Source organism: Gallus gallus, chromosome 4, assembly GCF_016699485.2.
Source record: "Gallus gallus isolate bGalGal1 chromosome 4, bGalGal1.mat.broiler.GRCg7b, whole genome shotgun sequence".
NCBI classification, from domain to species: domain Eukaryota; kingdom Metazoa; phylum Chordata; class Aves; order Galliformes; family Phasianidae; genus Gallus; species Gallus gallus.
In genome coordinates this window covers 56200166-56224997 of record NC_052535.1, presented here as the reverse complement: position 1 = coordinate 56224997, position 24832 = coordinate 56200166, and the positions used below count along the sequence as shown (strand labels likewise).

The 24832-nt window shown below is 38.6% G+C and overlaps 1 protein-coding gene and 1 long non-coding RNA gene across 24 annotated transcripts in view; both read right to left on the bottom strand.

Annotated features, from left to right (window-relative positions):
* Positions 1 to 8920, bottom strand: part of LOC121110620 — a 62169-nt gene extending 53249 nt beyond the window's left edge. The window contains exon 1 of the long non-coding RNA XR_006939096.1: positions 8701 to 8920. This is a non-coding gene — a long non-coding RNA (uncharacterized LOC121110620). The remainder of the gene's footprint in view (positions 1 to 8700) is intronic.
* Positions 8921 to 11887: 2967 nt separating this feature from the next.
* Positions 11888 to 24832, bottom strand: part of CAMK2D (calcium/calmodulin dependent protein kinase II delta) — a 157722-nt gene continuing 144777 nt past the window's right edge. For 16 of the 23 annotated variants that reach the window (XM_015276279.4, XM_015276288.4, XM_015276282.4 and 13 more), the window contains 5 exons: positions 20777 to 20852; positions 19523 to 19617; positions 18144 to 18372; positions 14516 to 14565; positions 11893 to 14005 (listed from right to left, as the gene is read on the bottom strand). In XM_015276279.4, coding sequence (XP_015131765.1) covers positions 14559 to 14565; positions 18144 to 18372; positions 19523 to 19617; positions 20777 to 20852 — 407 coding nt within the window. In that variant the 3' untranslated portion in view covers positions 11893 to 14005; positions 14516 to 14558. Of the gene's footprint in view, positions 14006 to 14515; positions 14566 to 18139; positions 18373 to 19522; positions 19618 to 20776; positions 20853 to 24832 lie in introns of those variants that run through there. The other 7 variants (XM_040698978.2, XM_046940151.1, XM_025149665.3 and 4 more) reach the window with 3 other exon arrangements.

The following is a 24832-nucleotide window of genomic DNA, read 5'->3' as shown; positions in this document are numbered from 1 at the left end:
GAAATAGATGGTGCAGACATGATAAATATTTACAAAACTAGCAAAGATCAGGAGGTAACAAATGTATGAAGCAATAATGGGGGAGAGATAGATAGCAAGCACTGGATAGATTGTGAACCTGGCGCTCAATCAACGAGGAAACGGGAGCAAGCACAGTAGGGCTGTGATGTGCTTTTGGTTGTGTGCTCCTGCTTGAAGGATGCCCACCACTGCAATCATGAATTAAAAGTTTTTCACAAGAGATCCAGTCTCCAAAAAATCATTTGAGTTATTTCTCACAAAATTAAAGCACGTTTTAAACTGTAAAGTATCAGTGCATCCATTTAAGTGGAAGCCAAGAAGGCTTCTGGAAGTGGAAAGATTGAAAAACTCAAATTATTAAATAACTCTTTAAAAAGTCACTTCTGTAAAAAATACATAACAGATAACCTTTTGTTCTGCTTCAGACTTTATGCACATCATTAACTGTAGCATTACGTTTTAACCAAGTCACTCTAAAACTGAAACCTTGCAATTACACCTCCTCCATCAATCATCACCATCTTAAATCTCCTCAGTTTTTCTGTTACCTCTGAAAGATATATCTGGTGTCCAAAAATCACATCAGGTTCTTTTTTGCTTTTGCAAATCAGTATCAGTGACAAAAGAAAACCAAAACCAACAACCAAACCAAACCAAACCACCACCACAAACAACAAAAAACCACCCACCTTTTTTGTTTGGTTTTGTTTGGTTTTGGATTTTCCTGGGAAAGCATTTTTTTTGTTCTTCCTCCTGCCCCCCCACCCCCCACTCCTCCCCCCCCTTTTTTTTTCATGGATGTAGAAAGAAAAAAAAACACTGCTGATGTTTTGCAGATGTTTTGGCTTTGAACTGTTGACAAATGAAAGAAGTTGGTTTTATCTAATATGATTAACTACCGTGCTCTGTTATGAACAGTTGTGCTTTGCTGCTGCACTCAATTCAAACACTGCCCTCAGAACAGTCCAGTGTGATGGGGCTTTCTCAGATTTGGAGCTGCTGCATAACTTCATTCTCTAGCACTGCCATGAACCATGATCTTCAGAGAGAAAGGCGCCACTGGGGATGCCATCTCTTTCCCACTAAGTGAGAAAACAGGAAGGTTTCTGTGATAAGGACTTGGAAATTGAACAAACCTTACAAACCACAAAGTGCTTTGTGCAGTGGAATTAGGAAGTAAGGAAGGCTCTCCTCTAAGCTCCTCTCCTCCTTATAATTCTGGCCATAAATCTTTCATATAGATACTGTAATCACTGTCATTCACAGCATGAAACTTACCCTTGTACCTGGAAACTCTTGTCATCCATCAAATTCGTGAGTGTTGAACAAATTATATACTGTCAGGTTTTTTAGCCACAAAACCAGGTAGGTGATGCCCACCTACTGTCAGCAACATGATAAGGATTAAATAGCTAATATGTCCTTTAAATCCTACCAATCAAACACCACAGCACCAGCAATACTACACCTAGTAATGCTGCCTATTGTTCCTGCTACTGACTGTTCCAGGAACTGGTCTCACATAAAAGAAAGAGACAATAGGATAAGTCATCAGTGGAAAAAGTAAGGAGAACGAAGGGGGCACAGTTTCAGACATAAAAGTAAATGATTCATTTTGAGGAGTGGCACGTCATCACAATGTTTTCAGCACAATAAATGCCATGTGGTAATAACCTGAGGGTTTCTTGTGGGGAGCAGATGAGATGATTTGGAGGAGGGGCTGGCATGCAGTGACAAGAATGAATTGGAGGGAAGCAGATGAAATAGGTAAGCATTCAAGCGGAGAAGCAGGGACCAGCAGCAGTGTACTGACAGAGAAGTGAGAGAATCTAAGAGAAACCTCAGGCTGCTTTCTTATCTTGCCACCAAAATGCTTAGCTCTTTGCACTGGCTGCTTGTCCTCAAAGAAGAGCAGTGAGAACTGCTAAAGCCTTTTAACAAACAGCATGCTCCTCAAACCTATGGCACTTTTTTAGTCTCTCAAATATCTCCCTTACTTTCTTTTGGCAGCCAGTGTAAGACTCGCGGGGTGGGTTTAAGGCAGCTCTATCTTGTTGTATATGATAAGCTCGTTTTAGGTATCAAAGAGCTAGGAAATGATAATTACAGAAAGATGTGAATTCACTTAGACACCAAGATGTGCTACATAACTATAAAGGAGAGAGAAGTATTCTCCCATGTTGCCTCTTAGTTTACCTCAGGGTCCTCAACTTGAGAAACATACTGCAAAGAAGAGATCAGTGAAGCAACCATTGAGGATTTTTATATGGAAAGACTGTGTTATTTGTACCTGTTCACATACTGAAACCATCATACACATTCATTTATATAAGAGACTTGAAATCTTTTCTGCCCTAAGCTTCATGTTAATTCTCATTGTGTTTTTCAGCCTTTGCAGCACCTTCAGTTGACAAGCATCCAGAAGAAAGGGATCCATTCTGCTGATCTCATTTGAGAGATTATGTCAAATAGGGAGATTATGACAATTTTTGGGAGTTGCAATGAAACAAACACTGGATCCATCCCCACGTGCTTTGCAGTGAAAATAACAGAGAAATGCTGTCTCAAATATGAATGTTCACTTGGTGGTTAAGAGCACTGACACTGCACGAGGGACACTTATGCTCAGATTCCTGGTCTGAATGAAGAAAATCAAATATTCTTACTTTTGTCTTCCAGATCCCAGCCAAAATCTTCTATGCCCGAGCCTGGAAATCAGTGTGCTGCTATACTTTGTCCAACACAAACATAAATATTTGTTTGGGAACTGAAGGGGAACTGAACTGAACAGGGAACTGAAACAGTGCCTCAAAAAAAAAGACACATCAGAGAACTATGTCTCAACACTTGCACAACTCCAAACATTTGCACACAAAAATCAGCTGTGATGAAGGATTTCATAGCAAATGAACAGTGGTGCTGAATTCACAGACGTATTTCAAACTGCTGTGATGGCTTTGAGAGGCATTTCATATCAGCAGTTCTCACTATAGGCCAGCACATGCTAGCCTGCCATGCCTGCACTTCTCGGAGCATCAAGACGTTTTAACAGTTACTTAATTTCTACTGAAGGACAAATAGGTTGTGCAGTAGATTTCCCTCTCATCTTTCCCCATTTTAATCTCTGCATTAAGCAGTTAGGGCTGAATTCAAAGGAAAATCTAATGCTGTTCCTTAGAAGAGATTTCTTCACATGACTACTTGCTGAACATTGAAAAAATGTTATATTTTTTTAGCTTTTGGCTACCAGCATGCAAGAGATCTCTGCCACTCAAGTTTGTCCCAGACCTGGTCCACACAACGCTGATGATATTAAGATGCCTCTAACTGTACTCAAAAAACTTCTCTGATCATGTTGTGACCTGGAGAATTGTAAGAAGTTCCTGGAAGTGGTCAGTGGAACGAGATCTCAGCATGGTCCCTCTCACGTTCTGGAAACTAGTTTCTAGTCCAGGGTTTTTACACATACATACGTAAAGCACAGGAGTAGTCATTGTTCTGATGCTCACAGTTAGCAAGAAAAGCTTCCCAACAAAGAGCTAGGCTGTATGACATTTTTTATTTTCTCCCTCCCCCAACGAATAGAGTGAATTTAAGTCTTTAACTAAATAATTATTTTGGTCACCTTTCAAAGAGAACCCCTCAGTCCACAGGTTTATCAGGGCCTAGGGAGATAGTCTGAAAAGCACAGATACAAGGACATCAACAAAGGCGTGGAAATTGCCATGTCAGAGTTACAAATGAACATTTCTACAACGTACTCTACTCTACCAGCAGCCTCAAGGCCAATAAGAGGATCAGAAATAAGTCTGCAACAGAAGCTCAGGCATGATACCAATCCCTGTTATTCTCTGTAAGAGTGCCCTGCTGTATACAAACACCTGTTTAGAATTATTATTTTCAGTAAGATTAAATTTAGGGAGCACTGTCTGAAGACATTTTGTAAACTAATGTGTTCAGGTAGCTCACAGGACACAAAAGAAAGCTAAGCAGTTAATTAATTACCTAGAACAAACAGATTAACCATCACTAATTTGCTTTTCAAACAATTTCTAAATTCATTTAATAAATTATCTTCCTAACTTACCAAAATGTATTAATTTAAAATATTTACTTTTGGTCAAAGCAAAAGGAATATTCATACAGCATTATAATAGAAAATTAAAGCTCCTTAGGACTATCTCCTTTGGTAAAGTATTGGTTTAAACTACTTGAAAAAGAAAGAAGTACTTTCAGAACTTCTGATAAAATCTATTAGGTGATTTTATCTTGATTTGGTAACGGTTTGACAGCTTACAGCTCTGATCATGTATTGAGATATAAACCGAGCTTTTCACACACACATACTGTTTTCCTTTTTAAAGACTTGCTTTGAGTTAAGGCAGCCACATGTGAAACAATTCATCCATGAAGGTAAAGCAATGCGTTTTCCATAATTGTTTTTGCTACAATGAACAAGGCAGGCCAGTTTTGGCACGGCCCAGGGTCCACATTTTACTTTCTACAAACTTTTCTCTAGGAAATCTTTTTTGTAGTTCAAAATTTACCAATACTGGTTTCAGAGCTGCTGAAGAATACAAAGGCGTTTCTCTTTAGCTATAGTATCTCTATTTTTATTCTTTAAGCTGCTATATAATCATCTGAACAGTTACAACTATATACTGTAATACAGAACTTCTATTCATAAGCTCAGTTCTGTTTTTCCTATTATGAAGCTAAATTATTAAAAGACTAGCAAACTCTCCTGTGAGTTTATGAATACTCCCAGCTCTTGGTACCATCTCGTATTGATGATTTTCTGCTTGCAGTAAACGTGGTACATAATACCACCAGCTATTTCACTTACTACAGTGAGATATGTATGACGTATCAATACTATGCTGTACTTAGAAATGAGTGGTAAAGAAATCTGTGTATAATAAAAACTGAGAAACAAGAGAGTAAAAGGACTTCCATCATTGGGCTTTTGTTGAGTGTGATTTCTCCAGAAACCACTTAAAATATTCGTATTTCTTTGTATAAGGAAGCTGTTAGGCTGTGTAGGGATGAAGTCAGGAAAGCCAAAGCCCAGCTTCAACTAAACATGTCAAGGGGCACCAGGAAGAACAATAAAGGCTTCTATAGGTACCTCAACCAGAAAAGAAAAGTCCAGGAGGGTATACTCCCCATAGTGAATGATACAGGCAAGCTGGAAACAGTAGACAAGAAAGCTGAGGTACTCAACAGCTTCTTTGCCTCAGACTTCTCTGGTAACTGCTCAGGACACAGCTCCTGAATGATTCATTTGGAAGGAGGGGACTGGGGAAGGAATGTCTCTCCCACTGTGAGCGAAGATCAGGCTTGTGATCACCTGAAGAACCTGAATATCCACAAGTTTGAGGCCTGATGAGGTGCATCCGAGAGTCATGAGGGGATTAGCTGATGTAGTCACCAAGCCACTCTTGCTGATATTTGTAAAGTCATGGCAATCAGGTGACTGGAAAGAGGCAACTTCACACCCATTTTTAAAGAACATAGAAAAGATGACCCTGGGAACTGCCAATCTTTCACTCTCATCTCTGTGCTGGGAAAGATCATGGACCCTCCTGTAAGATCCTCCTGGAAGCTATGCTAAGGCACATGGAAGACAGGGAGGTGATATGGGAGAACGAGCTTCAGCAAGTGCAAATCCTGCTTGACCAACTTAGTGGCCTTCTATGAAGGAGTAACTGTATCAGTGAGCAAAGGAAGAGCCACTAATGTTATCTATATGGACTTCAGTAAGGCCTTTGACATGGTACCCCACAGTATCCTTCTCTCTAAATTTGAAATACATGGATTTGATGGGTGGACTGCTCAGTTGATGAAGAATTGGCCACAGGATCAAACCCAGAGAGTGGTGGTCAGTGGCTTCATGTCTGGATGAAGTGGTGAATGGTGTCCCCGAGGAGTCAGTGCTGGGACCCACACTCTTGGCACAGCCCTGCCAAAAAGGACTAGGAGGTACTGGTGGATGGGAAACTGCACATGAGCCATCAATGTGCCCTTGCAGCCCAGAAAGCCAACCGCATTGGGACAAGTGTGGCCACCAGATCAAGGGAGGTGATCTTTCACTGATGAGGCCTCACCTGGAGTACCGCATCCAGATGTGGAGTCCTCGGTACAGGACAAACATAGACATGTTGGAGTGCATCCACAGGAGGGTCACAAATACGATCCAAAAGATGGAACATCTCTCCTATGAGGACAGACTGAAAGAGCTGGGGCTCTTCAGCCTGTGAAAGAGAAGGCTCCAAGGTGACCTGGTAGTGGCCTTTCAGTATCTATAGGGGAGCTACAGGAAAGAAGGGGACAGACTCTTGAGCAAGGTCTGTGGTGATAGGACAAGAGGAAATGGTTTCAAGCTTAAAAAAGTTAGATTTAGATTGGATATAAGGAATAACTATTATACAGTGATGGTGGTGAGGCAGTGGAACAGGTTGCCTAGAGATGTGGTGGAAGCCCAGTCCCCTGAGACTTTCGAGGCCAGGCTGGTCCAGGCTCTGAGGCAACCTCATCTAGCTGTGGATGTCCCTGTTTACTGCAGGGGAGTTGAACTAAATAACCCTTAAAAGTCTCTCCCAACTCTAAGGATTCTATGATTCTATATTCACAGCCTGAATGCTGGTAAGGGAAAGGCTACTAAAGTACATTTTGGAGGATGATTAGAAAAAAAAACAGATGTGAGAAACTATGTAATGTTTTGCACAAAATTAACAAGAGGCAACAAGATTTAACCTACTAGTAGGAACTAACAGTACCTTTGCTGTGATCGCAGTCAGTAACTGAGGAAGGAGTCACACTATTTTCATCATCTTTATATGAAGATATGTAAATGTATACAGCCAGTTTGTTAAGCTGTTCACCTGTTTTGGACTTTTGACCACAAACCAGTACACTGGTAGATATACTGCATTTCATTACTTCAGAAATACAATGGCACATACATCTTCTCTAGTGATAAAACTGGTTTGAGAATCCTATCCCTTCCCACCCAAAGCTTATTGTCCTTTGTTATGCTGATGCAACTTATTGTCTGAAAACCTTGCAAAGGCAGATCAGTATACTAACCATTATACTACATTATCCACTGTGCTAAAAACCACTCCTTGAAAACAGCTGTCTTTTAACTGTGATGAAAAGTGTGAATAAGTATCTGGGGTGGGGAGAGGAGGCATCTTTTAAAATAGCATTGCCCCTGCTGAAAAAGGAGAAAAACAACAGTACAACACAAGCATCAACACTTGATGATTCTGTAGACTGGACCTTTGAAACAAAACAGGTCTTGAGAATTTAAGCACTTCCAACAAAGCAAAATGGCAGCCCATGAAGTGTATCTCAAGGAAAAGCTGTTCTGCTCCAGGTGGATGTGAAACTGCTCTGTCAGACAGCCTTTCTAATAGACATTCATAAACAAAGAAAAATAAATATAAAAAGCAACACCGCTTAGCACTTCTAGACATCTGTGGAAACAGAATCGGGAAGAGGTGCTACATTCAAATTTGTGATTGTAGAACAGCTGCTTGTCTGTTACCCTAACTACAGCCATGTCTACATTTCATGGTTTTTGAAATATTCAAGATAGAATAGCAGAATACTCATGCTCACAGCTCATGTTATAAAAACCCTAGCTCAGGCCAGACACTGGATGTTCAGATGCCTTTTTTGCCTGAGGAACTTAACGAAGTAAGTGAGATGAGAACACACTAAGCTCCTCATGTTCGTGAATCCCTGCTTCAGGGCACTGAGAGGCAGAGGCATCACCTACAAAGCCCAGGTGTGCAGGAAGAAATGTATGGTGAGAGAGTGAAAATTGAGTTCAAGACAGATTTTCTGACAATGGAAAGAAATACAGCTCAATTGCAACACAGCACAATGGCTTAGCCAAATAAGCTTTTCTAAAGGAATGCTGTTATCACAGGATATTGTGATAGGTCAGGGACAGCTGGGTTGATCAGTTATCGTAAGAAAGGAGGAGTTCTCAGGAAGGAATGGAAGGACAGGACTGCAGAGCAGAAGGACTCCCTTGACACATAAGGTGAAGGGCAAGTCCCAGGGATATACAGAGCACCAAGCAAATACAAAATCTCCCCTTGTGTCTACTACTTATATTGGGATTTTAATGAAACTCAGTTCAAACTTTTTCACTCAGGCTACAATTCAGTTTCACCCATCAGAGGAATGTTTCTTGCTCATTAATATCCTCCATCGCTTTGCAGAAAATCATAGTGCAGACCATCAGCTGTCTCCCGCACCAGTCTCTGATACCCCTGATGTTTTTGCTTATACTGCGAGCACTGTAAAGCTTTCAGTAGATCTTCCACATAGCAAAGCCTCCCAGGATTTCTTTAGGAATCCTTTTGTACACTGTGCTTAAGGTACTGGTTGCCAGGCTCAGAAAGTCACCATGGAATGAATATGTACACATCAAGACGTGAACATATGCATATAGGTACTATCACCAGCATATAAGGTAACATCAACAATGTCTATAAACAACCCAAGTCAGATCTCTGCAGTTGCTTTGTACTAGGATAACCCTTCAAAATAATTTCTGTGCAAAGGAGGTGAGAGCTCAGCAGACCATTAACATCTTCCTTCATGAATGTGCTAATACACTTATTTTTTCTTTACTGAGACTGTAAGCATTCTTAATTCTACCTCCAGGTCCTGGAGCTGAATTCTTGGTTTTGCTCCCCTGCTTACTATCTCTCCATGGCAACAGGACATGGCAACAGTTCCATACGATTTGAGTTAGTGCCTTGCTGTATCACCAGAGGTGTGTGCCTTGGAGTAATCCCTTCTCCCTTAGTGTTTTTCATTTTTTTAGGTACCAATATTCAGCGGTAACTTTGCTTATAAAATGAGCCATCAGGCACAGGAACATGGGCTCTTACCTCTACTATATTGCTGGTAGCTTGCTAGCATGGTCCCTCGACTACATCTGTTACTTAGTGATCTCTGACTGCCAGTGCCTTGGTCCTGGGCAGCTGTCTTCTCAGAGAGCCAACCCTGAATGCCTGAGAAGGGTGGGAAAAGGAGTGGTGAAAGAGTGGAATGGTCTCTTCCTTCCCAGCTCAGGGTTGTTTGTTTGCCATGAACTCTCTCAGAGCAGCGAGCTGTTCACTACAACTTCGCTCCCCTTTCCTGCTGCACTGGCTTGCACAGGGGAAATATCCAATACACAGGGGAAATATCCAATACTGATCAGGGAACTTGGCAACACATAGTGCTGTATTTTCTGACCTGACCTGAGGCAGCGACTTTCTGCTATAGGCCATGTTCAGGAAATAGCAGAAATAAGACCAAGGCCCTGATAGCCTTTCTTGGCCATGTGCTGCATCAGATTCATGCTCAATTCTGCAACTTAATGCAACCTTTCAGAGGGTATTCTGTAGCTACACAGTCTCAGCTCTTGCAGTTTTAATCTCCTAGGGAGGAGAACTTGTTCCAGCCATTTGCTACACTCAACTATCTAACTAAAGGGCATTATGATCAAAAAGGGGGCCAAATTCCCAAATAGTTCACAAGATGGTCCAGTGCCATTCATGGTTTCTGGCAACACCTTTAAAAAAAGAATACAACATTTCTGTAAATAAGGATATACTGCTCTCCCATCTTCTCTACTTGTAAACCCTGTTTTCTATCAACATATCTTTTTTACACTGGTTCTTTTCCCCTCACACTGTGATTAAATGTTCTCCTCTTCCCCAGACTTACTATTAGCAAAGCCATTTGCCTAGGTTCAGGCCCTGTACAGGAGTGTGCTGGAAATAAGCAGCTTCATGCTGCTGTTGTGGAGCAGATAGGCACGTAGAACTGCAGTGTTCTCCTCACTTTGCATGCACACTATCTTGGAAGCAGATCCTGAAACATTCCCACTTCTTCTACTCTCAAGAATATCTGTGTAAGAGAGGGAGGGAAGAGAGTAAAGGCTTCTAGTTTGCTATACACAGGATTCCTTTCATATTAGGCATAGATAGTCCTCAGCGTAGACAAGCCTCACCTCACACGGACATCAAAAGCTTCCAAACAGGCATGTCAGACCTCCACCACAGTGACTATCTTTACAGGGACTACACATTAAGCAGCTGGACTTTGCAGCACTGGACTTTTAACCCACTGCATCATCCTTTCTAAGTTTCATCCACTGTTTCCTCTTCTTGTATTTTACCAATAATTTGTTAGGAAGAAAGAAGCCAAGTCTCCTTAAGCAATTTGGACCAATTATCCAGGTAATAGCTATTTTTCAGACTAATGGTCTTTTCTTGAGTTACATACAAAATATGACAGTACAAGTTCTTTTTTTAAAAGATGTGAAGAATGATATAATTACATTTTCTACAAGCTTCTCCAAGGAGAGGATATATTACAAAACATTAATAACACACTGCGTGAGAAATGGTTAAGTTAATCTCTGAAACAATGAACTCCGGGTTTCATTTATGACTAGAAGAGAGACGTTTATTTTCTTAACTGTGACCTGAGAGCCCACTTTCAGAAAGCTGAATCAATCTGATTCCTCCAGGTATTTGTATGGTGTATGTCAAGACCAAGTAAATACACATTTTCAACCTCTGAAATATTGTGCAGTCCTACTCACATTAAAGAAGGAGAATGCAAGAAACCATTTCTGATCAGAACAAATAGCATCATCTTTTGCCTTCCTAACTAGAAAACACTGTTAAAAAAGCCACCAGGAGGCAGCATATTAAAACTCTTGTGGTATAGGACATCCAAAGCAATATAAAAATCACTTCTCCTCCAAATCCTCACCCTGACATTCAGCAAATATATTCTCTCCACCGTTCTCCTAGTCATTATGCTTTACACACTTTATTCTGATCTACATACCTGAAATTAGTAGCAATTCCACAGCTGTCAAACAGTTTACTGCAAGCACACAGTTAAAATGGAAGGCAAACTGATTTCTGGAACAGCACTTAGTGGAAAAAGTGAGTAAATAAAGTAGGTAGAAGTGATATGAAAAAATATAAAACCATCTAGACTAAACCACTTCCACTTCCTCTGAGGTTTACTGAAACATTCCAAACTTACGAGGTCCCTCATAACTGTTTTGCTTTATGTTTACAGATATATAGTAAAATGCCACCAAAAAGGAAGCACTGCAATTTTCACTACACAGGAATACTCTTATGCACCTTCAATAGGCAGTGCTTCTGGATCAATGTCACACTGAAGACACCGCCGTAATTCTGGCTCCCAGTTACACCACCCTAGGCACAGAGCCAGAGAAACGATCCAGCTCTACATTTCCTGACCCATGGAAGCTGAAAGTTGTGTCTTCTCCTCCTCCAGTCTCTTCTTTCTGCTGGTAGAAAAGGGCTGTTTTCAGTTGTGGCTCAGCACAGGATTAAAAAGCCTAAAAATCACAATAGCCATATACGAGAACTTTTAAACTAGTATATTATTTGAAACCCTACTTATTCATGGAATTTACTGCTTTTTTAAGTCCTGCAACTGTAGACATACAACAATTACTCTTTTATGGCATATTGTGTTAGGTGCTAAGCATAAAAAGGAGGTAGAAAGTTACAGAAAGATGTAAATTATCTCAAACATTTCAGACCACAGACCTACATATACAAAGCACATGTAAAATCTATCAATAAATCACTCCATAAACAACGTATAACTGGGCCCTCAGAAAAAACAGTTGAAAAGAACTAATCAAAAGGCAAATCACAAAAGCAAACATTTTGTATTTTCAAACAGCAAATCTGGCTTCTATGAGACCACATCCTTATTTCCAACTTCTTAATTCAAACAGATACTCCACATTTTCCAGCGCAAAACCGCAATTAATTGTGAAATCAATCCACAAGCACAGTGTCAGCAGAAATCACAAATTTATTAATCCTTAAATATATCAATCATTTACCATTATGGCAAGAAATATGTACACTGTATCCCATGGTAAACTGCAGTGTTTCAGAATGACAGAAATGTATAATTCAGTTGTGGTGGAGAGAACAAATCACAATTTCCTCACATCTTGGTGTGGAAGACAAATTTGATCTACAGTAATACGTCAACACCACATGCTATGTTAGAAGTATATTAAAAAAAAACCACCCTACAACTAATTTGTTAATTTTAAATACAGTTATGCCACTTATAGCCGCTTCACCAAAAAAAAAAAAAAAAAGAAAGAAAAAAAGAAAGAAAAAAAGAAAAAAAAAAAGAAGAAAAAGAAAAAAAAAGGTAAAGAAATTAATGAGAAAACAATGAGGCCATTACTCTTTTTCACAGATCCCATTGGCAGGTTAATATGGCTCAACACATTTATTGTAGATGCTTATTTTAAATATATACCATTTAAAATCATGTAATAATTATCAGAGAAGCTTAAATCCATCTACCATACATCCACTAGCAACAACATCAAAATGTTTAAGAACTGCTTTTGATTAGTGACAACACAGAAAGGTGGAATTATACAAATCAGGAAGCTTTCCCATTTTATAAACTTCAGGCTGCTGAGTTGTAAAGTTTTCACTGCTAAAAAGAACATTGAGATATCATGCACTATACAGCGCTGCAGAAAACAGTTAGCCCTGTTGGTAATAAAATAATTAACAAATGAAAAAGAAATAACTGATCCCTGCGTTTTTCTATTAAAATGGAAGGGAATAAACCTAGATCCTTGCAAGGATGTACTCTCACCGGCTGTGTAAGGGAAGCAAACAGTCCCTGTCACAAAGTTTGTGTTCTGAAACCACATTGAGAGCATTCCCTGCACAGTGTACAGACATTCGCAGCTAGGGATAAAGAGCCAAAACAAACTAGTAATGCTGCAGAGATTGTTGTCCTTGATACTGTATGCTGCCTGATGATTTTCATAAACCAGGAGCAGACTGAGGGGGAAGAGGAAAGAAAAACAAATCTGTGGAAAAGTATTACAGCCTTACTAGAAAACTGGTGTAGATATAATACATTTCCAGAGAAGCAACAACAACATTGGAAAGTAAACAAACTCCTCATACTATGCTATTAAGGCCTAATACTTCTAGAGTATATTAACCACTGAAGTGGTCTATAGCTTAAACAAAAATGTAAAATGCTTTAAAGACTCCTTAATAACTTTACAGTGCACTCTAAAAGTGATAAAAATCTATTTTTAGATCTCTTTAGAATCTGTTTTTAAACAAAACCTGCCTCTCAATTGTCACTTAGTTCCTTATGATTTTTAATTCTGATTAATTATCCAATATAAATTTTCATTTAGCGTAGTAAGAAAGCAAAGGTAAAAACTTCAATGAAAATAAAGAAGAATGCTGACTAACCAGAATATGGACAGTTAATCCTGAAGTAATCAAGCCAGCAAATTACAACATTTTTCCAGTTGACACAGACTAATAAACTAAGAAGACTTCAGCTGGTACAAAGCCAAGATATTATCACTTCCCCATTTATCAGTGATTTTGTCCATCTACAAGATACAATAAAAATCTGTTTTACAGTAACAGAGCTGCCAGCAGAAATCCTAACCACTCTATCAGAATGAAAGCAAAATCCAAGGAGGACTCAAGGGAAAAGGAGTCAAAAAACAGTTCTTAAGAAAAGAGGGTAAAATGTATTTTTTGTTTCTTTTCTTTTTTATAAATAGGATAGTTTTTGAAGTTGGCTGTTAAAACTTGGCATAAATGGAGAAAAGATGACAAATGTATCCTGTATATACTGCTGTACATACAAACTGCATTTTTTTTTTGTCTTTTATGCCTTGCTATTTTCTATTTGCATGGAACATCACCTTCATTGAAATGTTAACAGTGTACAGATGGAATACACAGCAAAATGGTGCATCACAAATGTGTTACATGAAGAACCTTCACAACTTCATGCACTCAGAAACATTCATGAAGAGAACGGGATGGCCAAGATGGTACTAAACCAGGTGCGTTGGGTACAGATAATACAAGAGCGGCACCGCTGATATTTTTAGCTAGGAGGAAGGAGAAAAAGAAAGATTGCCATTATTGAAGTAGCATCATCACCAGATAACAATACATGCTCAAGTGCTAGCCAATACTTCTTAAATAAAACCTTCTACAGATCATTTAACACAGTCCTGTGAGGAAAACCAGACAAAGAAAGTAAAAGCCCCAAACGCTCAAGCAAAGCATTGTTTTATTTTTCAAACCACTTTACATACATCTTCAATCTTTACAACATGCCAGAGAGGGTGCTAAAAAAAAATTAATCACCTCCTCAAAGGCGGGAGGGCAAAATTCAAATACAAGTCACTCTTTCAGTTAAACGTACTTCCTTAGCATGTACATTACAGTCACTGCAAAAGAGTGAGATTCTCACACAAAAACTGAACTGAGTACAAAGGAAGAGTCAGATGCCATTTACATGCAAGACATGCCAGAGGAATATGCAAAGAAATAAAAGAAAGGGAAAATGTAAGAAAGTAGTTAACTAACTGAGTTCATAGTATCTTTTGCATTACCGTAGCATTTAGGGGCCGAAGTCATGATTGGGATCCCGCTGTGCTAGGCACTGTACAAACACAGAACAAAGTCTTTACTCAAGTTTCTTGCTGTTTGGTATGTAACTTAGGAAAGTATAAGAAAGTGTAAGATGTGATAAAGTGAGTGAATATAGACCTGGGAATCACAGGTATTAAGGTTTGGGAATCACTTGCAGGTCCAATAGTTTTTAACTGCCTAAACCATGTATGTCCACTCTTTGTGCACACACAGATACAGTTCTGCAGAAATACACTAGAACATATTCTTAAGATAACTGAATGCAGAAAAAGATTTCCTACAACCAGACATATCACTCAAATACAGAGAAACAACGTGCAAGACAGAAACTAAAATTTGTCTGGTCCGTCTCACAGCAAAAACTACAAATAAAATTCATACATAAACTGAACATATTTTTGTGTTCATATTCTCCTCTAAATCAATTTTTTACCCTCAGGAAATATCTCCATATACCTATTGCTACCAGAGAGCTCAATTCTGTCCTTAGATTTATGCACTCATTACTGCAGTCCTGAAAATAAATAAGCTAATCTGCCCGAAGTAACTGATTTCATATAATATAGGATACTATGTTCGCAAAAGCAGATCACAGCTTTAATTAACTGCCTTTGCAAGTTTATTAGACTTGAAACTCTTCCTTAGACAGTATGAGTAAGATTTTATCTAGAATTATTATTACATAAATGCCATTATTAATTACTGGTATTTATGTATTTATATAATTGTTGGTAATAAATAAACTGTCACAGACTGTAAATTTCAAATACAAGAAAAGAAAACATGGATAATCTGGAATGAATTCAATTTGAATTTCTTCTACAATTTACCAAAAATGGAATTGCTGGTCTGACTGGAAAAGTAAATATAAAGTCCAAAATGATCTTAAAGACAGCCAGGATGGTTTATAGAAGGTGAGTTCTGACACAGTGCTATGTGGGAATCTGTTACATAAATTTGAGAAGACGTAGTTTAGAGGAAGAATACAAATGAAAGTAACTAAAATGACAGTACTTGGGCTGGAAGGGGAGCTATCTGCCTAGATGAGTCTCAGTCAATGACCTGAGCACAAACACATTTGCACAAAGGTGGAAGGCATTATAAACAGAGAAGAAAGCAGGAGTATTGTATGAGAAGTCCAAATGACCTTGAAGAGCAGGTAATTCAGAAATAGTATATTTAATGATAGGAAGTACATAGTTGCGCACTCAGCAAGTTTGCTTATAGATGCTGGTTGGAAATGACAGTTGAGGATAAATAAATGGCTGCCTCAGGCAATCTGGCAGAGAAATGAGAAGACTCACCATCAAAAAAAAAAATAATAATAATAAAAAAAAAAATCTCAGCTTCCTCTCCAACTCTTCTTAGTCCCATAATCCTTACTCTTCTTAGACAGTATGAGCAGACATAAAGAACTGACAGTACATGAGTCTGAAATACTGTCACAGCTTCTGTGGGGAGGATCTCAGATCTGTATGTGCAACTGCATTCCCTTGAGATCTGCATTCTGCAGACTTCGAGGCAGCCAGATGCACTGTGCATACTCATTATATTCCACAGAAACTAGCACTGGTGAGTGTTTGCAGGAGCAGTACATGTCACAGGACGCAGCAACCCATCTTCCGTAATCGCACGTGCTGTGAACTAGTACTGAGGCTCCTGTTATAGCATTATACCTCTAACAGAAGAAGCTGTAGAATCTATGCCATGTATCTCTGTAAATCATGACTGGAAATATTTTCACATGAATTGCTGAACAAATTACATAATCTTCCATAGAAATAGGAACAGGATTGTTATTTTGTTGCCTCCTGGTTTCAGTGTCTAAGAATAAGTGCCAAAAATAACCTTGTTATTTATGCTTAAGTTAGGAAAGCTTTTCTTTTTTTAAAAAAGGATGCTTTCCTCCTACTCCCCAACCATCTCAAAAACAAAACAACAACAAAAAAGATTAAATAATTCCCCACTCCAATTCTATACAGGAGTCTGCTATAGACACTGTCCAGGATGCTCTGGGACAGTTTAACCTGTCTCACTTATGTTTTCTAGCTCTACACATATCCAGGTCAGGTCCCTTGAAGACCTTCATGAAAACATCAAAAAATAACTGCATTTCAAGAAAATGCAATTATTCTTTCAATATTATCTGTTTTAACGCTGGCAATGCAGCTGTGATGTGAAGAATAGGACAACATGGTTCCTACTCTCATTGGTTTCCCTTAAAAAACAAAACAAAACAAAACACAACAGTTATCAATAGGTAACAAAATCACTCTTCTTCTAAATATATATTTCTTAAATATATACATCTCTGTATCTATCTTCCTCACTGAAATTTAATAGTTTGTTCAATTGCATTTAGGTAGTTCCATGTGGAGCCAGGAGTTGGACTTTATCCTTGCTGGTTCCTTTTGACTCAGGATATTCTATGATTCTATGTTCCTTAATAATCAAGTACTTGTGGATCTTTGATATCCACAAGTAAGTTATGGGACATGCCGAAGTTCGAAAGATTAAATCCAAGCTTTCATCATTCACACTGGCGAATTCAGCCATTATCCACATTAAGACACTTCACACAGAAGTAATTATGTCTTACACAGAAGGCTTGCATGTGAGCAAGCTAAAGTCTATGCCAATGTTGCCTAATTGAGAAATGGTCTAATTTAAGTGTGTCTTCTTAATGAAACTGGCCAACCCGGGCTCCGAGAGACACAGTAGAATTACTATAGGCTAAAAGCAGAAGAAAAGCAAAGGACTTGAGAAGAACCACTTGAAGGAGCCATGACTCTTTATCTTTTTACAAGAACTGTGAATGTGCTGAATATCTGGCTCAAGGAATTCAGGTTTGTGCACACTGAGTCACAGCATGTCTGAGGGCATTAGAGGGCATTTGGAAAGGGAAAAACAAACAGACAAAAAAACTGACACAGAAAAATGATGACAAAAGAGACTTGAGGTTTACTCATAGAGGTGGAGTAACTGTTAGACAGTGACCACTCAGCAGTTAAGCAAAAGGAGCATGGGAAAAAAGGTAAGAACATGATAGGTATTTGTATGATGTTACAAAGGAAATACATAAACTGACTCAAAATTGAGTTGTGAAGAACATAGGTAGGCCTGAGTGGATAGAGGTGGCTGGAAATTACAGAAAATACTACTCAAATTTCAGGGTTTTTTCCTTCACATTTTCCAGTCAGCTCTAACAGCTCCATGTATCCTATCACTTTTTTTTTCCTCTCCAGAATTTCCTGGAATCCTATTTCAAGTTTTCCAATCCCATTTAGTGTGACTGGTATCAACCCTTATCTACATTAAATCACTTTTCTCTCCAACTCTCAACTCATGGACTGAACATGACAGTGGGCATCACAGCTGAAAACAACAACAAGAACAAAGCATTATTTTAAAAAAACATTTATACAAATACTACAGGCACAATACTGAATATAGTACACACCGCATAAATAACCACAAGAAATTATGCTATTGAGTGGACTGTTTTGTACTTTTTAAGGCCAAAAGAAGCTATTAGACTACCTGGTCTGACCTAAATAGTTTAACCTTGTGGTATCAATTGTTTCTTACTTGATAGGTACTGTTGGTGACCCTGAACGGTGAAAGTGAACATTCTGCCACTTCCCGTCACGACGGTGCCAGACCCGCGTTTCCTCTGACTGCATTGTCTTTGGCATCCCAGTTCCATCCATGTACTGCGTGAGCCGTATATATGCAATGCAAGCAGCATCATCACCCACAAGGTGGACGTGAGGATTGAGGATAATGGTGTGGATTGGCTTATTACTTTTGGATAAAGCTAGGAAATAAAAACACACACACACAGGACAGATTAAGTTTTCTCTGTGTAAGCTGAAACAACTTATCTCACCCCATCTTACAAAACAAAAATATCAAGGTAGTAATTACTGCTTATTGCAAATCAGATACAGTGTGGAAATGAGCACAGTCACAGCATAAAGTACACCTCCAGCCTTCCTGTAAGAAAATCAATCGGATGTTTAACAGTACACATTACTTAATTCAAGTAGGAGCCAAACAAGTTTCTGTAACTGCTCATACACAATTATTTGACTGTGACCAGTTCTGGGGTACCTCAAATATTAACAACATATGCTATTATGTGTTACTTCCTTCTCTTTGATCTGGCAGCACATTTGTTGGAAGGACTTCAATAATTAGTTTCTTAACATTGGTGACAGCAATAACAGTAACATAATAATCCCATTTACTGCTGAAATATTTCTCAGAAGATACTGGATAAGCTGGTATCTTCATTTATAATACTTTATTTCTTTTTGAGTCAAGTCTACTCTAAATGTAATGTAACTTTCATTACATGATATTCTAAAACTTTATGATAAAGTTTATCCATGCTTTGGGTAATTTTTCTTTCTTAGAGCTGTCATGATTGTACTGTACAAGCCAGTACACAAAAGAAAGCTGGCCCTGAGCAGCACAGATTGAGCAGCTACAGGTCTTCCCCAATATATCACATAGTAGCAGTCATTATAAATACACCGGAAGCACTGACTGTTACTTGTAATCACTCCATAATCACACTATTTAGTGATGCTCCTTTTAAGTATACTTGCCACATAAGATAATGTACTCTTTTTTTGCAAAAGAAAAATCTTTATGAGAATTACTTGTTTACATTTTCTTTTCTTTCTTCTTCTTTTTTTTTTTTTTTTTTTACATCTTATTTTTCTCTTTACAAATATTTAAAACTGTCCTCTACTTTCTAAGGTACTCTATGATTTGTGAATGAGTGTAGCAGAAACAGACCAAAAAAAACCATGACCAACCAGAACTCCGAATGAAAAAAATTAATGCCACCTTCCCCTACCAAGATCAATTAACTCCCAACCAAAAATGCTGATTAGGCTAGAGAAACACATTCATAAGGAACAGATGAATGCACACAGGGATGAAAAAGGAATGTTTACCATTTTCAAAGTAAAACCGATGGAAGTCCATCCCTTCTACTAGATTACCCAAAGCTTCAGGTTCAAAGGATGTAAGGCCTGGATCACAGATTTTCCTGTGGAAAAGAGGAAATTCAGTAATAATCACATGCAGTTATGTAGCACAATGCTGGACAAAACTGTCTAAATGTTTCCTTTATTCTCACTGGAAATACTACTTACCTATGACATCACAGTGGAAAAGAACAGAAATTAAATGGGGAACATTAACTGGTTTTACCTAAATCAGTACATTCGACAGTTTATTCCAGGGATACAAAATCTCACATCAATCATCCTTTGACAGAAACAAAGACTGCCAAAGATGGCTCTACAAGACAATTGTATAAAGACTAGTTTTTACTTTTGGCTCTGAAAATTGCCTCTGTGCAACCCAGAGAATATTTTTCACATCTTATAACATAGTTTAGCTAAGATTTTAAATGTTTTTAATTTGAAAAAACTTACATAAAAGTCAAGAACAAGTTTGCACTTCATATTTGTACAACATAGGTTTTAGTGTGATCACTCCAAATATAATTTATGACTTATATTTAAACAAGAAGAGTAGCATCGCAGTTGACCTATGAAGCTTATGTTGTAACAGGGCAGAATTACCCAGATAAGCACAGAACAACAAAATAAATGCTGAGAAGTGTTTTCCTCTACCTCTTTTTAGAGGCAGAAAGAGAAGAGATGGAAGTATGCCTTCGTTTTGAAAAGCAGAGAAAGAAATCAGCCCACTGTCCTTCAGCAAATGCTTACATAGAAATGCACAGTGTTCAGTAGAAGCTGGAGGAACCCAAGTTGCACATAGTTTCACATGGAATATCAAGGTCTTTCATGCTTTGAAGTACGTATGGGATTCTAGCTACTAACAATCTCTCTATTGTACTTTTTTTTTTTTTTTTTCAGTTAAAAGAGGTTTCTACTCTGTTTTCTGGATTCTACATCAAAACCATGACTTTACTTTCATATACTAAGGCCACTGTGTATATCAGGATGATGGTCCTGTCTCAGCATAGAGGTACATCAGATTTACATAGCACCTCCACTGAAACTGGTATCCAGGCTACTGAAAAGCTAGGACAAACTAGCAATCAACGGCTATGTTTCCTGAGAATGATCTTCAGCAATACGCAGATACAAAGAAACACAGCCATACATGCACGTTTACAAGCTGCATTTGTTTGGAACACATCCTGTCACCTAGTTCTCTCCAAAATGAGTACTTACGTGTAAGCTTCAAAGTCCCCGTTGTTGATAGCTTCAATCAACTGCTCAGTAACCTTGATAATCTCCTGCTTACGAGCTGGAAAGAGATACAAATACAACTATAAAAACAGTAACAGCTGAAAGGCTGTCAGAACAACAGCTATAACAAAGGTATTTTGTCACTCCTCAGATCGTACAACTGCCTTTTCTCTTCCTTGTGTATGACCAATGAACACTATGCTACTGCTTTACGCTGTTTTTGCTTCAGCACTCTTGAAGAAATTAAACACCAAAAAATATTTTTTAAAATTTCTTGAAGAAATTAAACATCAAAATCAATTCACGTTCCTATCATGGATCTGATCCTCCTTCCTGTGCTGAAGGATCTACTGCTTAAAATGCAGAGCAAAATAGAATCCAAATCTCCCAAAGCCCAACTCTTTCCTTTGAACTAAAGGAAGCTGGTGATTGTTTCAAAAGTGATGCTCTAATGTTTCATATGCAGATGGGACCTTCAGCTGCTAAGCGTATCATACTATTTTCAATTTTTTTTTCTAGCACTTGGTGTTTGCTTTCCTTAAATGTACACATTTGGCCGAAGAGGAATTTTGGCTCAAAGCGTATAATTAAGATTCCACGGAGCAAAGCTCATGGATTACATATAATTTACACCCACCCACAGAGTTCTAATTACAACACAGTGTGTCTCAACTCTGACTTCTATGATTATCCTTTGCTAGTAAAATGCTTAGCATCTACTTTACATAAACCACAATCAGATCACTTGGGACTATTGCAGTACAACTACTAATACTAATAAATGATAAATAGTAACAGAATAAGAAAACATTAAAAACATTGAGCAAAACATGAATTTTCTACAAATAATACTCAAAAACAAATGCCTGTATTTCTAAGGCAAAAGTATGCAAAATGGTTTTTCTTAGATCCACTAGTCAAGAAATAGGATAGAATTATAGAATATCTGGAGTTGGAAAGGACCCAAAAAGGATCACCACATCCAACTCTTGGCTCATATGTCTTCCTCTCCAGACCCTTCAACACCTTTAAAGCCCTCCTTAGGATGTTCTCTAATAGTTTTATGTCCTTCTTACATTGTAGCACCCAAAATGCACACAGCACTCGAGATGAGGCCACACCAGCACAAAGTAGAGAGGGGCAATCCCTTCCCCGGCCCAGGGACAGCGCTCACCCTTTTTGCTGCCCTGGCACACTGTTGACTAATATTCAACTTGCTGTAAACCAGAAACCTCAGCTGTTCTTAAAGCATGAAGCATTAGGAGTAGAGTACTATTAAGAAGATGTCTTGAATGCAACAAACATTCCTAGATGCACAGCTTCTTTTTTTTCATGCGCCTTTTCATCAGTAAGGCAGTAGAAAAGCCTCAAACTGGATTTTAAGCAGCCCAGGTATTCTGGGGGGCTGTTAAACAGCAGAAGAAATATGGAGAAATCTCTCCTCATATCTCCTGTTATGAGATTTTCACTTCAGTGATAAAAGTCTTTTTCTCAGGACCCTTATTCTAAATGTAGATCACAGACCAATATCTGTTAATGATGATAGGACTTGCACTAAAACAGTGCAAAGTAAAAGAAAAAAAAGATCCTGCACAACGGTACAGTTATCAGTAACAACAGTTACTGCAATGGCAAATTACTGAGACTTTCAGATGGCAAAAATCATTTATTTCACTTTGAAAAATGACTTTTTTTTTTCTTGAGGAACTGAGGTTTATGTTTTTACTGTACATTTGTAAATTGAAAACTTCAACCTTACATGGATAAAGTTCAACCAGAGTGGCAATGCTCTCAAATACAGATTCTTAGGAGTTTAATGGGTAAGGGATGGAAGGGATGGTACAATTTCAAAGATTTGGCATAGGTTCAACTCCTTACTAAACCTCAGAATATCTATTTGGAAGATGATGCTTGAATTAAAATAAAAATGCAGGCAATTAGGCTTTAGTAACTCTCTTGTAGAAGCAACAGCTGTAATGTTCTTGCACTCTCCTACACATGGACTAGACAATTCACACACATCAATATGCTCAGAATGTTAAGACTATAGTACTGACAGAGTTAATATCCTTCAAAAAGAAAATGTTGGGAAACATAGGTGGAATGTAAATCTGCAGTGCTGTACTGCAAGAACTGGAATCAAGGTGTTTGAAGAATCTGCTTCTTTTATGCTCTCCACCATTCCAAATTTAAGCTCACTTCTCATGTCTTCAGTTTGAAAGCACCAAAAAGAAACCAGAAAGCAAAGGGGCAATGGAAAATAAGTAGGTTTTGATTACCAGACAGCATGCTGGGTAAGAATATTTAGCATACAAATTGCCTTATTTTTCATGAATACTGTGGAAACAACAAAGAATTTTAATGAAGAGATCTTTTGACTGTAGATCAGCAATGGCTCCATTGTCACATGGTTAAACAACATGAGAAGAAACTGCAGACATTGCATGGCACAAGCCAAGTGGTAGGATAATTGTATAAGAAACAATGCTGCAGTGTTCAGAAAGGCTGTCAAAAAGGGCAGAAAGGCAGAATGCACAGACATCATGCAGGGACGAAATCACAAGTTTTGGATGGTACATCTCAGATGCATATAACTAAACTAAAAGATAAGAGATAAGAAAATTGTACAAAACGCTTTATTTTAAATGATACCTTTGATTTTGTACTATGTTAAAGGATTTAATTCAACATTAAACTGAAAAGAGGAAACAGAAAATCTCCAAACTGCTTTTTTTCTGATTTTTTTTTTTCTCCTAAAATTGAATTTCAGTGGAACATGTGTTTTTATGAAGCTTTCTGATAGGTGCCACCTACTAATATAGAATATGGTTCCAGTTTCTCTGGGCAGTACTAACATTTAGTAGGACTGACTCTGCTGACTGATACACGAATGAAGAACATCCAACAAAATCTACACACTGGCAAATGAGATTAAAGGCAGTTATCACTGACTCAAATCAACCACTGTCTGCCTCCAGCACTAGTACCAGTTCTTCCAGTACTTGTGGAAAACACTGCAGTTCACAATGGGGACTGTCAGGAACAGATTGACGATGCCAAGCCATCTGCATACCAACTCATCTATCAAGCTTTCTATAAAATTCCAACCACCACATGAAATTCTGTATGTGAAAGCAAATAAGCTACTGTTTCGTTTCAGTGACACAGAGGCAATTACATATCTATATACGCAGCGAAAGAAAATCAAAATGACAGCTCCAAAATTAATGCCTCCTATTTTTGCTGTTGGCCCATGACATCAGAAGCAGATGTTGGTCGTGTGGCAGTAGAGGCTGAACCTTCCCACCAATATTCCATTACATTTTGTTGCTGTGCAACAGATGGCAGCAGGGGGTAGTCGGACAGGATTGTGTCTGACATGGAAGTGCATATGAAGCAAAGCTGTGTCACCGAATCCCTCCATGAGGAAAAAATGGCACCCACTGACATTCATCAACACTTGCTAAACATTTCTGGAGGACAAACAGTGGATCTGAGTACAGTGAGGCAGTGCGTGGTACATTTCAGCACTGATGACAGTGATGTGAAAGACACGCCACGTTCTGGACAACCATGCAGACTTCTATGAGCAGCATGCAGGCACTTGCTAATTGCTGGCAAGAATGCATTGCTAAAGGTGGTGACTATACCGAAAATTAGCATTTTGTAGCTGAGGATTTACTCTATAAAATAGTGTTACTGTGCTCTTTGTATTAGCCCCGGTGAGGCCACACCTTTAATACTGCACTCAGTTCTGGGACCCTCACTATAAAAAAGACACTGAGGCCTGGGAGCATTTCCAGAGAAGGGCAACTAAGCTGGTGAGGGCTCTGGAGCACAGGCCTTATGAGGAGTGGCTGAAGAAGCTGGGATTGTTCGGTCTGAAGAAGAGGAGGCTCAGGGAAGACCTTATCACTTTCTGTAACTGCCTGCAGGGAAGTCTTGGTGAGGAGGGAGTTGGCTTCTTCTCCACATAACTAGCAATAGTACGAGATGGAATGGCCTCAAGTTGTGCCAAGAGAGATTCAGGTTGGACGT